Consider the following 14,629-nt stretch of genomic DNA (forward strand, 5'->3'; position numbering starts at 1 on the left):
GCCGGTATTCATAGTCGAATTTTATTTCGAGATCGTCTCAAGCAATGTCTTAAGATGCTAATACAGTTAAGATGCTCTGTGATTGGTTGATGGCATCTTAAGACAGTACTTAAGATGATCTTAAATATAAGATCCGACTATGAATACCGGCCTTACATACTTATTTCTTCACCGCGTATTGTGCGTGTCAGCGCATGCGTCCTTAGGGACCAATGGACAATAAGACCATTTCTGCTTGACAGCCATTATGATTATCAACATGGCGTAATCTTATTATGTTATCAATATTGCGTTTATTCGTTGCTATTTCCGTCGAAAATAGTAGCTGCAGGTTATAATTATGAAGATAATCATTAAAATTTCATTTATAAACATCAACAGAAAGGTAAGTTTTGATTATTTTATACGTCTGTTTTTATTGTACACATTGTTTTTAATCTTTCTGTGTTCTAAGTGTTTGTCAAATTGCAGATCAGTCGAACGGTAACTTAGTCGAGATTCTAAAAACTGGAGTGCCGCTACTAATTTTTTTGTATTATACAACTGTACAAACAAATAGCACGTACACGTGTATCAACCACTTAAGAATAATATGGATAACAAAGCATTATTCCTTGGTGTGTTACTTTGTGCATTCGTATATCATTAATTAACATAAAAAGGTCAAGTTTGCCGTTGGGTTTGCAAAATTGCACGAAGATGGGTTCTTCGAGCCAGCAAGATAGATCTCTCGGTAGTGGAATTTCATTGCCACAATGGATGAAAGGAAAAATGGATAACAAGTAGGTTTTATTTTTAATAAGTTTTATCATTGAACATGTTTTTCTAGAGATATTGTTACAACAATTGATATATATTCAATTAATACAATTTGTAGCTGTCATATTGAGATATCTGTTTGAAATTGTTATTGCATTATGTGCATGTATTTGATATTTTTTCAAAATGTGTTATTTATACTTGTATGTTTGTATATACTTAGTTGAATAATTGTTTCTTATAAAATTTAATATTATTTTATACAAAATATTATATGAGACAAAATTTATTTGGTTGATACTTATCTGAAATATTTAGCTGAAATTTTATACAAGCAAAGAAACGTTACCATTATCCACTTTATCTCACCATAGCAAAAAAAAAGAAGAAACTATCACCTTTTTATGTTTTTGTTAGCTTTAGTTCAATGTTTGGAATTTTTTACTGGGCCAACCAATCAGAAAATTTTATTTTAAATTGACCAGTTGACAACATAAATAATTAGGTACTATCTATCTGTGCAATAAGTGCGACTGTTTTCTATATTGTGTTTCGATATTCACTACTAGTAAAAACCTATATATAACATAAACTATAAATTTCCAGTACTGACAGTGAATTTTAGAGTACAGCCTATAGCTTAAATTAAAATTTAAATACACCTTCTCTGATAGTCATTTTATTGATGGAGAGGGTAAACGTTAGCTTTTCTTTGCTGCATGAAATTTTAGTTTAAAATTAATAATATATTTATTATTTTGTATTTTTTTTAGATTTGACTTTGATGAAGCCGCATTCAGTCCACCATCTTATGACGATAGTTTTTTTTATGTAAGATATCCGAGATCACAAAATACTCAACCACAAGAAGGTTTGAAGCACATTGTAAATGAGGTTTTGAACGAAAATATTGCAAGTTCCTCAAATCAGATAACGAATGAAAAATCTATTTCTGATTTGAAAGAAGTGAAGCAGATTGATTTTAGTAAACACCCTTTGCCGTGTCAACCATTTATACCTGTTGTAAATAATAAAACAGGTATATATCATAAAAAAATTTATCTTTACATAAAATATAATGATTAATACATATAATTCTTAATGTTAAGAGAATGCTTATCATTTTATTAAAACATTTTTTGCCAGGTGTTGATGATAAACATTCTCTTATTATTTATTACTAATGACAAGAAGTTTCAATCCTTGTTTAATTCTTCATGTTGTTTCAGTTGGTGATATTAAAGCACATAAATCTTCAGCAAGTGGAAATATAAAACCTAAATCACAGGGGACGGACGACGGTTTTCATGGTGAACCAGCGCTTTGTGGCAAATCGATTGTTCACGTAGCTAATCAAATGATGTCTGGTAAATTCACCAAAATATTCACATCGGATTCACGTTCTCAGCAAATGGAAAACACAACGAAAAGTGTCAGCAAGTCGTTGCCAGCAACACCTTTGACATCACCGTCAGGAACTCCTGATAGTTCGCCAAAAGCACGCAGAAAAGTTTATGTGAACCGATACTTTACGGGCCCGTTTGTACCAGATAAAGAAAAATATCAGGGTAATTGGCTTTTGTCAAGCATATTAGGTCAATCCAGAGAAGTCATTCCAGCAAAAATAGATGAGGAAGACGAGCTCTTTCCAGACATGGAACCACCCAAACCACTACATCGAAAAAAGTCGATATCTTCGCAAAATCTTACATATATAGGAAAGGAAGAAAAATCGGCAGATAAATCTGTTTACGTAAACGTATTCGAAGCTAAACCGTCTGAATTAAGAGAGATGAATTTTTGGTCACCAACTTCTATGTGAAGTTTTAGATTTTGTTTAATTTTAGCTACATAATAGTTGATAATCATGCTTCTGCCAAAGCATATTTAGACCATTTAGATAAATTTAATTCCACGTTAATAAAGCATGTAGTTGTAAATTTAGCTTGCGTCATACTACTAATAACTTGACAATGTTTCGTATGAGATTGACATGATCATATATTTTAATTCTACAAGTTTATAATCTTTGGAAAGTAACGATGAAAGTATTTGTCTATTCGAAACAACAGGATTATCTTATCGTTGTAATTAAAAAGTACTATTGCAACATTTTTTTTTAGCAATTTTTTTCTGAACGTAAGAGATATACTTTCAAATAATTTTGCTATATAATATTCGTATTACATAAATATTGTATTTGCATAATTGTGTTATATCATGCTTTTACTCTCAAAGATATCTTGAGAGTTTAAAATGCAATATTGTCTGTTATTTAGCTTACTTTAACCCTCTGTTTGTACACTGACCCCCAAAAGGAAACAAGCAAAATTTTTCACTTGTGTAGCCATGAGTTGGGTGATAAGTGGAGCTTAAAAAATTTTAAATAAATGACCAAAATAACATTAAAATTTAAAATGTCATTCAAGAGTAATTAGGAATTTTTCCAAATTTTTTGTAAACAAAATGTATTTAACATAAAAAAAGGGACAGGACAAAAGGGGGTCAGTGCACAGACTGTTAGTGAAATTAAGTGTACACACAGAGGGTTAATGGTAGCTTATATTATAATTATTAATTCTCTATGTATTACATATGAACAGTAGCATAAGTGAAATGCATCAAATGTATTCTGCAAGAGATGCATTTAAATAACAATCTGATGTACTGTAAAATGTGATATAATGAAACAAGAGGCGTGAAGTGTAAAAATTATATGGTATAACTCTACTTTAAATTCCACTGTTATAAATTTGCACGAAAAATATCGTCGATTAAAGACAAATTTGTATCGAAAGCACAGATGAGTTATATACGAATATATACACAACTTATGTGAAATGATTTATGTCAATAAAAATATGGAGTAACATTTTATATATTTGTTCTCATTATTTTAATTGAATTAAAATTTTGAAAACTATTTAACGGAGATTTAAATCTGAATAAAAGTCAAATATCAAATTAATTTTAACAATGAGTAAGTATATATTTCATAAATTGGACATTATTAATATTTATAGCATTTTTCATTGGCAAAAACTTTCTGGCACTAACAGCACTGAATGCTTAAAGTGTATAAAACTCATTGTTACTTAATGCTGCTAGTGTCAGCAAGTTTTTGCCAATGGAGATGCTATTTAGTTCTAAGTATTTTAAATCGGATAATTAGTCGAAGCACAAGCAGGTCAGGTCAGAATGTCAGATTAGGTTAGATCGCATAACCGTCAATCTGTACGTAGAGTCGTATTGTAGAAACATTGCCGCTAATAATTGCGCTGATATTATTTTAGTCTTCTTCCTTTGTCCGGTCTCTGTGAAATGCTTGATGATCCCGCGGACGAGACATACAGGAAACCACGTCGCCTCAGGAACACACCGCTACAGAAATATGTTCGACTCATATCGCTCGCCATAACCCTCTGTTACGCTGGAGCAATGTATATTTCCTGGAGAAAAAAGTAATTATTTTTCTTATACATGCATAAATTCTTCAAACATTTAAATCTACGCTTTGCATTATTTATTCACATTCAACTCCATTTAATGTCGGTGTCATGTTTATAATTGCTTTGTTTGATAAATGTTAGCTACTCTATTTTAATAAAAAATTTAATACTAAATGTTATTCTGCAGTGTCAGACCTTTTTTAAATGACGAAAAATACATAGCCAGCCAACTTTCCGAGGATCAGCAGGCTATGCTACAAGATTATGCTGAATTTCCATTTTTGAGAGGTACTATTGAGAAGCTAATTGAGAGACAGCAAGTTAGAGAAAAAGCAGAAGTCGAATCAAAGGATACACAAATTAACGGCGATACGCAGAGTACAGTTTAAACAACAGAACATTTGTAACACATATAACAATAATGAACGTTGAAAAGGATGAATTCTGTAAGCCTATTAATCCAGAAAGAAGATTGAGATTAAGGAAAAATGATAAAGAAAGGTATTATATATATACGACATATGTAAAATATGTTAAATTAATAGCTTTTTGTAGTTTGACTTAATGTAACCTGTACTTTTCTGAGAAAATATATTACATCAAAATATATGTAAAATATATGAAAAATTCTGCAATGTATTTATTATATTCTTTTTTCCTTTTAAATTTGCATCTTGCAAAGATATTTATTTTTTGTATTAACAGAAGACAATAAGATGTAAAATATTTAAAGTAATATAGAATATTTCTTTATTTAGTGTAGATAAGAAGGCTTGTCTTTCTGATAATTTTGATAATGAAAGCAAAAAAATTGATACTACATCCCAATCCTCACATGACGATGATGACAGTATATTGGATTTTAAATCGCCCAAAAGACTACATTCCATGCAGTCGAAAATTATTAACAGTAACAAACTTCCAAATAAATGCAAGAAAAATGTACTCCACTCTAAACCTAAAATTATTAATAATGAAAAGAAATCCAAAAGCCAAAGAACATCACAAAATAAAAAGATTGTTCATAATGTACAACAGCCATTGATTGAATCATCTTTCTTCAAATCTGAAAAGAAAGAAGTAGAGTCACCACAGAGTTCAGCTGATGTGAAAACAGCTTATGTATGCCCATTGTGTTTTAAAAATTTTAAAGATGAAAGTTTACAAACTGTACATATGAAGAGTTGTGCTACGAAAAATAATATATCAACGGAAAAGTTAATGAACGCAGTGGAACTGCAAGAACGACAAGCCGCAGAAAGAAAATCGTTGGGACTACTCTCTGCACCTATATTGCAAGACAAGAAGAAACCTGCTCCACGTAAAATGGTAGGTATTTAATTGTTTAATGATTATTTTTAAAACCGTTAAAATTGGAAATTAATTGAGACAGCTTTCTTAGAACCTAAACCTTTTAAATAATGATTTTTTTAGACATCGCAGGATGATCCTGATCTCCAACTTGCTTTAGCGCTTTCTAAATCTCTATATGAGAAAGAGGAAATGAAACAATGGGATGAAGCTCAAATTGTGGCTATATCCTCAAATTCATCAGTGCCAGATAATAATGTGGAATGTCCTCCGAAAATGACGTTGCAAAGTTTTGGGTTTAGTAGCAATAGAAATACATTACCGACAAATAATTGGCCCAATAAATCCAAGAAAAGTACTTACATATTAATTGATGCAGTTGATAAATCTTATAATTAATAAGTTTATATTTTAATTTTGCTTTTTCCTTTCTCTTTTTTTTTTGTTTAAAAAGAAAAGCCTATTGAACCAACTATTTTGCAAAGACGAACAGCTGCAGAAAGAGAACGTATCTTAACAGAGAGGATAGCTGAGATACTTATGGGATGTAAAGATTTTACTCAAAGATCTCAAGAAAAAATGGAAAAAACTATTGACGATAAAGAAAAAATTATTATAAAAAGTCAATTACTTGAACGGTTACATCAAATTGTAATTATATTTAATTTTTTATGTACTAGAAATTACTTTTAAACATCCGTTAAAATCTATATTTTTTAAAGGAGAATACATTATGGGACAGGACGAAATTAACTCAAACTCAAAATATGTTTTATGTTAAAGAATTATCATCTCAAATAACACCATTAGAAAAGAAGGAACACAAATTAAATGTAAGTTTAAGTACCATTAACATAAATTTTATATATATATATATATATATACATTTAAAAATAATATGTAATATACATAATAATAGCATTGTGTTTTATAGGAAGAGCGGAATGTTATGGAACTGAATGTAAGCATTGAAAAATCTTTAGGTAATGAACAAATGCAGGAAATAAACGAAGTACAAACTGTTAAAACTACAAATAATGAGAAACTATTAACACTCTCTTCAAGTACAGTAAACGAATGTTGCAAAGAAAAGAAATTTCTTGACGATCTAGCAACAAGTTGGAGAAATATGCTTAATAATAGTTCTGCAAGTGACGTTATTGTGTTCGTGAAAAATGGTAGACACATATGGACGCATAAATTGGTTTTTTATACACGTTGTACAAATATTTTACTTGATGTAAGTGCCAACGACACCGAATTCTCTATTGCAAAAGAAAAGATTTGTTGGCTTGATGCAGACTATGATGTTGCCTTGGCCTTTCTAGAATTTGTTTATTGTGGGGTAATCGATAAATATTCGAAAGTATTTGATTCTGAGACATCTTTATCTGGTGTTAGAATTTTAGGAAGAAAATACAAAATTAATGATTTGTTTGTTTATTTGCGCCAAAAGAAATCTAATATAGCAGAAATTAAATATGATCATAATACTTATGAAAAAAGTACAGGTGTACATTCAAATAGAGAAACGACTTTAAATTTATCAAAATTTGATCAATCTTGCAATACATCATTGAATTATACACACAATGTGGAAAATATTCCGTGTTCTCAAAAAGTGTTATTAAAGAAGGATATTAATGATGATTTACATTCAACTGAAAACAATTATACATTTGCAAAGGACTTGTGCGTTTTGCAAGACGAAAAAAATACTTCATTGAATTTATTGGAAAAAATTAATTCTAGAACCAATACTCCTACAAAATTGGAAACTAGTGCATCCCCTGACATGTTTGATGACACGCCGGTAACGCAATACAACGATAAATTTACATCACATCCAAAAGATCTTGAAGATTCTAATATTCATATATTACTGAATTTGATCGAACAAGATGCGGATATTGATATTTATAGTCAAAAAGTATCAACTGCAAAATCTCAGAACGCAGAACATTTAGAATTAGACAAAGATATATCTACTTGTTTGAAAAATGTAAAACAAGATATAATGGAAATTGATCCAGATCTCGAATCAAATTCCCTGAAATGTTCTGTCGGCAATAAAGATTCTTTAATTGATACTCCTCACAGTATTAAATCGAAATGTAGCCAAGATCATTCTTCGAAGATAATAAAACAGAAAAGTAATCTTTCATTATTTATTGAACAAATCCAGAAGGAAAATGCCAAATTGAATGCGGAATTAAATTCTGAAGCGGAATATCCTTTACAAATATCTCCTGTAAGACAGAAAAATTCATTTTATGTAAATATACGTGATAACTCTGAATTTCAACTTCATGACAATAATGTTGAACAACCAATCAATATGAAAAAAAAGCCAGGTAGATTAACTATAATAGAGCAGCGTATGCGATCATATTCTGCCAAAAATCCAGAATTTTATTCTGGATTTTATCCTAATAAATATGTAGAAGATGTTGAACAGATTAATAATTCATATATAGATTCTTCATCACCTAAGAAAATAATAGAACCTTTCCATAATAATACATTGAATTATACACAAAATTTTACTTTACTAAATGAAGCACCCAAGAAGCACGTAAACATTTCAGAACAAGTAACAACTGTATCAGCAGTATGTTCACAACACACTGAAACAAAGAATCAATCGTTCAATGAAACCAACTTTGATTTAGAAACAGATGAAAAAGAGATTTCTATGTATTCTAAATATATAAGAGATCACAAAGACAATAGCATAGCAAAATATCGTCCAACAATAAGTAGAAATAAATCTGACAGTAATCTGTCTAATAAAAGTACATCATCTGATTCTATCAATGAAGATAGTAACTTTGATCAGGCTGAGAAAGATGAAATTTTGACTCGGTCTGTTTTAACACAAAAAGATGAAAATATAATTTTTTCAGAGACAGAGGTTGAAAGTATATCTTCCCATGTTAGCTACATTTCAGAAAACGATGACTCTAATCATGAAAATATTATGTCTCATTCTCTGCAACAGTCTAGAAAAGAAGAGACAGAAGATAATATACAGGATATAGAAGACAGCAATCAATTGCTCGAAGTTAAAAAATTTTCAGAAGCAGTAACAAAATCGGAAGAAAAGGGGATTAATAGTGCAAATAAATCAAATCGAGATAAATTAAATATCACAGATGTAACGTCTATAACACAAAAATCTAGCTTAAATGAGTTAAATAATGACCAGGAAATAGAATCTATTCTAAGTCCGATCACAGTGTCTTCCAGTCCAGATTTTTTAAATAATGAAAGCTGCAATTCAGTTCAAAATATGAGAAGTTTGCTTGAAGATGAACTTTGTGCTGATTATGTATCAAAAACAGATGCTTGTAAATTAAAAAATTTTTCTCTTAATTTTGAAAACGATATATATATTGCAAATGTGGATATTGCTAAATATGAGAAACAACACTTTATGGAGAAGAGTCAATCATTTAACACATTAAGTACGAGAGAATTAAGGAATGATAATACATGCAGACGCGATAATGAAAGTAATCATAAAAATAAGGGTAAAGATACAGCAACAGATAATAGAAATTTAAATGATAATGTTATAACTTTGACTCAAAATTTTACAAGCATTAAGAAATTTAAAAGAAAATCTTTATCCGAGGGACAGATTGATACAAGTAGATTGTGCAATCAAGGAGTTACATCTGCACATACATCCACGCAATTACAATGTAATTATGTTCAAAACCTTGAAACCGCGAAAGTACCTAAAATAATTGATAAAGATGTTACACCTCCGCCTGATTATAACAATATGAATACTCCTGAATTACATGTAAGTGCAATGACAATATTAAATGTTTATAACAGAAAATACTTTTTTTCTTATAAGCAAATTATTAATTTCTAGAGAGAAATGAAGAAATATGGATTAAAGGTACAAAAACGTATCAGAGCTGTAAAATTGTTAACGCATATTTATAATGAACTTCATCCTTTACTACCTGAGAAAACGATAGGACAGGAAATTACTGAACTTTCGAGTGAAGACGAAGGTCCTCCACCAAAAAAACGAAACATGGACGATAACAATTTGGATAAATTGGATATTATGAAAGACAGTGGTGATGAATTGCCTTGTTCTCAAGATAGGTAAACTTAATATAAATATTAATTAATCTTTTTATGTATCTTTAATACAGTGGCATTTTATTAAGATATGAAATAACATCATATATGTTTTATGTATATGTACAAGTAACATTTTATATAATATGTATGTTTATTACAGCAACGATAGTATAAGTTCTGAAAAAGGAACAAGCAATAAAGAAATGGAATTTTATGAAAGTGTGTCATTATCGCCACTAGAGAAGTCATCAAACATCACAGAAGCCTTTATGAGATTAATTGATGTTGATAAAGATTTACATAATAAAATATTAAGATATGAACCTGTAAATATTGAACAATTACGTTCTACGTTGCGAACACATGGATTTAAATGCAACCTCTCAAATCTAATGAGCTTTCTAGATCAACAGGTACGTTTTTCTTTTTTTTCTGTGATTTTTAATTTAACTTTTTATATGCAAGCGCATATTAAAAAACAAATAATATGAAATCTTTCTTTTAGTGTATTACATTTTATTCACTAGAACAGAACGCAAAGAGCAGAACTCGCAGGAAATCATAGTTTATCCATATTTACATTTATAATTTCTTTATAATTTGTAATAACATCCATATACAAGATGTAATTAATGAACATTAAGATAATGTGTATTTAAGAGAAAATATTTAAATTTTATACGGTACCATATGTAATAACAATTTGTTTAATAATATTATATTGTATATTTGTAATAAGCTAATGAGATAATATAATTTATATATAAGTTAAAATATATATGGAACTTAACTTCAGTTAATAAATATTATTCAGTAAAATTTAATAACATTTGTTAATATTACTTATTAAACTTTTGATCAGTTTTGGAGCATAATCGTACAAATAATCAACAAATGAGAATTTTTTTTCGAAGAAAATCTGTAATTCACAATTTTCTAGAAAGCTTGTTTGATAAATTGTGTTTCTAATAAGGGCCGATTTCACCAACTCTGGTTACCTTAACCGGCTGATTATTCTATTGGAATTGACCAATCGCATTTGTCATTAAGCAAAATTAACAAATGTGACTGGTCAATTCCAATGGAATAACCGACCGGTTAAGGTAATCGGAATTGGTGAAATCAGCCCTAAAGGGCCACTTGCACCAAACTCTGATTAACTTAATCGTTGATTAGTTCATTGGAATTGACCAATCGCATTTGTTAATTTTGTTTAACGACAAATACGATTGGTCAATTCCAATGGACTAATCAACGATTAAGTTAATCAGAGTTTGGTACAAGTGGCCCTAATCTCATTAAAATAAATCTGTAAATTATTTACAATTATTCCGACATTTCCGATAGAAGACTTTCTTATTAATATCGTGTTCCTAAACTTATCAAAACAAACTATATTCCAAAACTCATCAAAATAAATTTGTAATTTACAATTATTTCAGCAGAGGGTTTTCTATTGATTTTGCGTATCAAAAGAAAAATAGAAGCTCGATTCTTGAATTCATTCGCAAGAGAAACGTATGCGCAAATACCCGCTCTAAGGCCGAAATCACATGATGCGGAATAGAGCTGCGGAATACAGTCGGACCTCTCATTTAGCATAGCCTTGGGACCAAATATGATAAATGGGAGGTTCGTGTTAAAGGCCCTCACACATGAATTGACATAACCGTAACAGTAAGATTTCGACCAATCACGTACTTGAATTAGCCGGTTACGGCAGGTTACGGTTATGGTCGCCCAATCCGACGCGTCAAAACCTTACGTTATGGTTATGTCAATTCATGTGTGAGGGCCTTTAGAAATTTTTGCCGTTTCCACAAGTGCGAGTGAGTGCAGATTTTTAGATAGGTGTTCCGAGTTCGGACACGTTGCATTTTGTTGCATTTAAATCGGATAAGGTATTTATTGACAAAAAATAAGCTAATATTTCTTTTATTGTGTAAAAAAAACAAATGTATTACAAATCTAATATAATATTAATTATAATTTATAATTTTACTGTAATATTTAATATACCATGTTAAACAGATAACTACAATTATGTTTGCAAATAAAAAAATCTGCATTTTTATTCATTATATGATATTGATCTGTAGTATAAACAAAATTATAATTTAACAATTAAAATTTTTTTTTAGGTTCTTCAGTGGTTTGTCAAATAAGTATATGGATCAATATGTCTGCGAAAGTGTCATTGGCAGGTAAGTTACATCAGACTGATGCAATAGTGATAACAACAGAGTAAAAAAATAATAAGAATATATATAAATAATAGTACAAAGTTATATATAATTAGCTTAATGTATGTGTCATTAATACTAACAATATAATTATGAGTAATACTTATTAAAATATATAATACAATAAATATTTTAAAAGGTATTTATACATCAGACAAGAATGGTAATGATGAAACAGGAGATGGTACTGAGAGCAATCCCTTTAAAACTATTTTAAGAGCGATGCGTCATGCCAATAAGGAACCCTTTCCAATCATCTATCAGGATTCCCATGAAAATGACAAAAAATATGAACCAGCATCTAAATCTCAGTTAAAAAAAATACACAAGATTTGGGCTAGAGAACAGAAAAAGAATGAGGACAAAGAAAAGAAATTATTGGAAGATGAAGAAAAAAGATTGAAGAATCTTGAAGAAGCTAAAGCAATTATTATAGAAGAGGATAAATTACTGCCAGAAGCAAAGCGAATCAAGATAAAACAAGCTCTTGATCACAGAGATCAAAGAGTCAAGATATATGGATGGGTCCATAGACTAAGGCGACAAGGTGTGTAACATACTGAAACTTTATTTCTTTTACTGTCAGATAATTTATTGAATAATTTATTAATAGGCAAAGCCCTTATGTTCATCACGTTGCGAGATGGGACAGGTTTTCTGCAGTGTGTACTGACTGATAAGCTTTGTCAAACATATGATGCCTTGATTCTTGCTACAGAAGCTGCTGTTCAACTGTTTGGGATCTTGAAAACTGTTCCTGAAGGAAAAAATGTATACATTTGACATAATTAATACATTATATAGATTATTGATATGCTATACATTTCAATAATGTATATTTACATCTTATCATATTAAATTGTAGGCACCTGGTGGACATGAATTAAGTGTCGATTATTGGAAACTTATTGGACCGTCGCCTCCTGGTGGCGCCGATTCAATTTTGAACGAAGAAGCTCTACCTGATGTACAATTGGACAACAGGCATATAATGATTCGAGGCGAAAATGTATGATAGAAAAGTTTTAGTACTTTTAGCTCTCAATAGTTTTTGTTAGATTTAAATCAATTCAGTATTTTATAATTAGACAAGTGATATATTATCAATTTCAGACATCAAGAATTTTAATTATGAGATCTATATTGACACAAGCATTCAGAGATCACTATAAGGACCGTGGTTATCATGAGGTAACTCCACCAACTTTAGTGCAAACCCAAGTGGAAGGTGGTTCAACTCTCTTCAAATTAGATTATTTTGGGTATGCATAAATAAATGGAATGAATTATTAACTGCGTAATTATGAATTAATTAATATTGTTTTCAGAGAGAACGCTTTTCTCACTCAAAGTTCTCAATTGTATCTTGAAACGTGCATTCCAGCAATGGGTGATGTTTATTGCATTGCTCAATCGTATCGGGCAGAGCAATCGAGAACGCGTCGTCATCTCGCAGAGTTCGTATATAAATGTTTCTTTATATTAAAAAAGTTGGTATATACCTATTTTTTGTGACTACTTTTTATTTATGGAATTTTTAGATACACACATATAGAGGGAGAATGTCCGTTTATTACATTTGAGGATTTGCTAGATCGACTAGAAGATTTAATTTGTGATGTAGTTGAGCGAGTTTTACAATCGCCGCTTGGTTATCTTGTCAAAGAATTGAATCCTGACTTTCAAATACCCAAGAAACCCTTCAAGCGAATGAACTACAGCGACGCCATTGAATATCTAAAAGAAAACAATATCACAAAAGAAGATGGCAGCTTTTATGAGTTTGGAGAAGTATGAATAAAGTTTTCGTATATCTTATTATTTTATTCCAAACAAAATGTATAATTGTTATTGTCTCTTATAGGATATTCCAGAAATGCCAGAAAGGAAAATGACTGATGCTATCAATGAACCGATAATGCTTTGTCGCTTTCCTGTGGAAATTAAGTCATTTTATATGCAACGTTGTGCGGAGGATAGACGCTTAACGGAGTCTGTCGATATACTTTTACCGAATGTGGGTGAAATTGCTGGTGGTTCAATGCGTATCTGGGATTATGCAGAGATGATGGAGGGTTACAAACGTGAAAACATTGATCCAACTCCATACTACTGGTACACAGACCAGGTAAATACAAAAAATTCTAAATTATAATTGAAATGATATTATAGATTTTATAATTAATGTTATTTTATAGCGAAGATATGGATCTTGCCCTCATGGTGGTTACGGATTGGGATTGGAACGATTTTTGTGCTGGCTGTTGAACAGATATCACATACGTGAGGTGTGTTTGTATCCGCGTTTCCTAGAGCGTTGTCGTCCATAAAAAAGTGTATTTCAATACAGATATTACGTCAATGATAAGTTTAATCCTTAAGTAGGCGCACTGGGAAAATCACATGAGTGGCCGCATCAGTGTAGTGATCTTATACATACAAATTTTTAAAAAAATTATTTTTTTTAATAAAAATTTAAGTAGAGATATTCAAATATAAAAATAAATTAGTAATTAATATTTATCACTTTTATTTTCTATATCTTTTTAGTAATTGAAGCGACTGATTTCATACGTCTACTTAAGGTTAATAAACATGTTTTACTTTCTATTATTATAATGACTATTATAACTATAGTCTATGCTGCATAATTATGCTTATATTCAAAAATGTTACACGAATAACATACCAAAAACTACTCAATAAAAACTCATAAAAACTATTTAAATGGAGGGAATTTTTGTGATATATCTCGAGCAT

General features: G+C 30.2%; 3 protein-coding genes across 10 annotated transcripts; all 3 read left to right on the forward strand.

Annotated features, from left to right (window-relative positions):
• The first annotated feature begins 226 nt into the window (after positions 1-226).
• On the forward strand, positions 227-3,636 carry LOC105828957. Of its 2 annotated transcripts, none has more exons than XM_028191781.2 (4): positions 227-385; positions 455-782; positions 1,533-1,798; positions 1,989-3,636. In XM_028191781.2, exons 2-4 carry the CDS (start codon positions 700-702, stop codon positions 2,579-2,581), a joined length of 942 nt encoding a protein of 313 aa, XP_028047582.1. In that variant the 5' UTR covers positions 227-385; positions 455-699; the 3' UTR covers positions 2,582-3,636. The 2 variants fall into 2 exon arrangements, with proteins under 2 accessions (XP_028047582.1, XP_012523011.1); XM_012667557.3 differs by having other exon boundaries at positions 472-782.
• Positions 3,637-3,745: 109 nt separating this feature from the next.
• Positions 3,746-11,020, forward strand: LOC105828945 (uncharacterized protein PF11_0213). Of its 4 annotated transcripts, none has more exons than XM_012667539.3 (11): positions 3,746-3,969; positions 4,053-4,220; positions 4,396-4,709; positions 4,967-5,537; positions 5,643-5,874; positions 5,974-6,170; positions 6,242-6,352; positions 6,454-9,330; positions 9,406-9,647; positions 9,787-10,039; positions 10,132-11,020. In XM_012667539.3, the coding sequence occupies exons 3-11, from the start codon at positions 4,630-4,632 to the stop codon at positions 10,189-10,191; spliced, it is 4,623 nt and encodes a 1,540-aa protein (XP_012522993.2). In that variant the 5' UTR covers positions 3,746-3,969; positions 4,053-4,220; positions 4,396-4,629; the 3' UTR covers positions 10,192-11,020. The 4 variants fall into 4 exon arrangements, with proteins under 4 accessions (XP_012522993.2, XP_012522994.2, XP_012522992.2 ...); XM_012667540.3 differs by having other exon boundaries at positions 3,746-3,946; XM_012667538.3 differs by having other exon boundaries at positions 3,931-3,993.
• Positions 4,579-14,591, forward strand: LOC105828947 (asparagine--tRNA ligase, cytoplasmic). Of its 4 annotated transcripts, none has more exons than XM_028191777.2 (11): positions 4,579-4,591; positions 11,457-11,527; positions 11,768-11,830; positions 12,009-12,416; positions 12,483-12,640; positions 12,735-12,878; positions 12,983-13,131; positions 13,198-13,326; positions 13,411-13,660; positions 13,734-13,997; positions 14,068-14,591. In XM_028191777.2, exons 3-11 carry the CDS (start codon positions 11,806-11,808, stop codon positions 14,197-14,199), a joined length of 1,659 nt encoding a protein of 552 aa, XP_028047578.2. In that variant the 5' UTR covers positions 4,579-4,591; positions 11,457-11,527; positions 11,768-11,805; the 3' UTR covers positions 14,200-14,591. The 4 variants fall into 4 exon arrangements, with proteins under 4 accessions (XP_028047578.2, XP_028047579.2, XP_012522995.2 ...); XM_028191778.2 differs by having other exon boundaries at positions 11,461-11,527; XM_012667541.3 differs by having other exon boundaries at positions 4,580-4,591; positions 11,451-11,527.
• The last annotated feature ends 38 nt before the right edge of the window (positions 14,592-14,629 follow it).

This window comes from Monomorium pharaonis, chromosome 7 (assembly GCF_013373865.1).
Source record: "Monomorium pharaonis isolate MP-MQ-018 chromosome 7, ASM1337386v2, whole genome shotgun sequence".
Classification (NCBI taxonomy): Eukaryota; Metazoa; Arthropoda; class Insecta; order Hymenoptera; family Formicidae; genus Monomorium; species Monomorium pharaonis.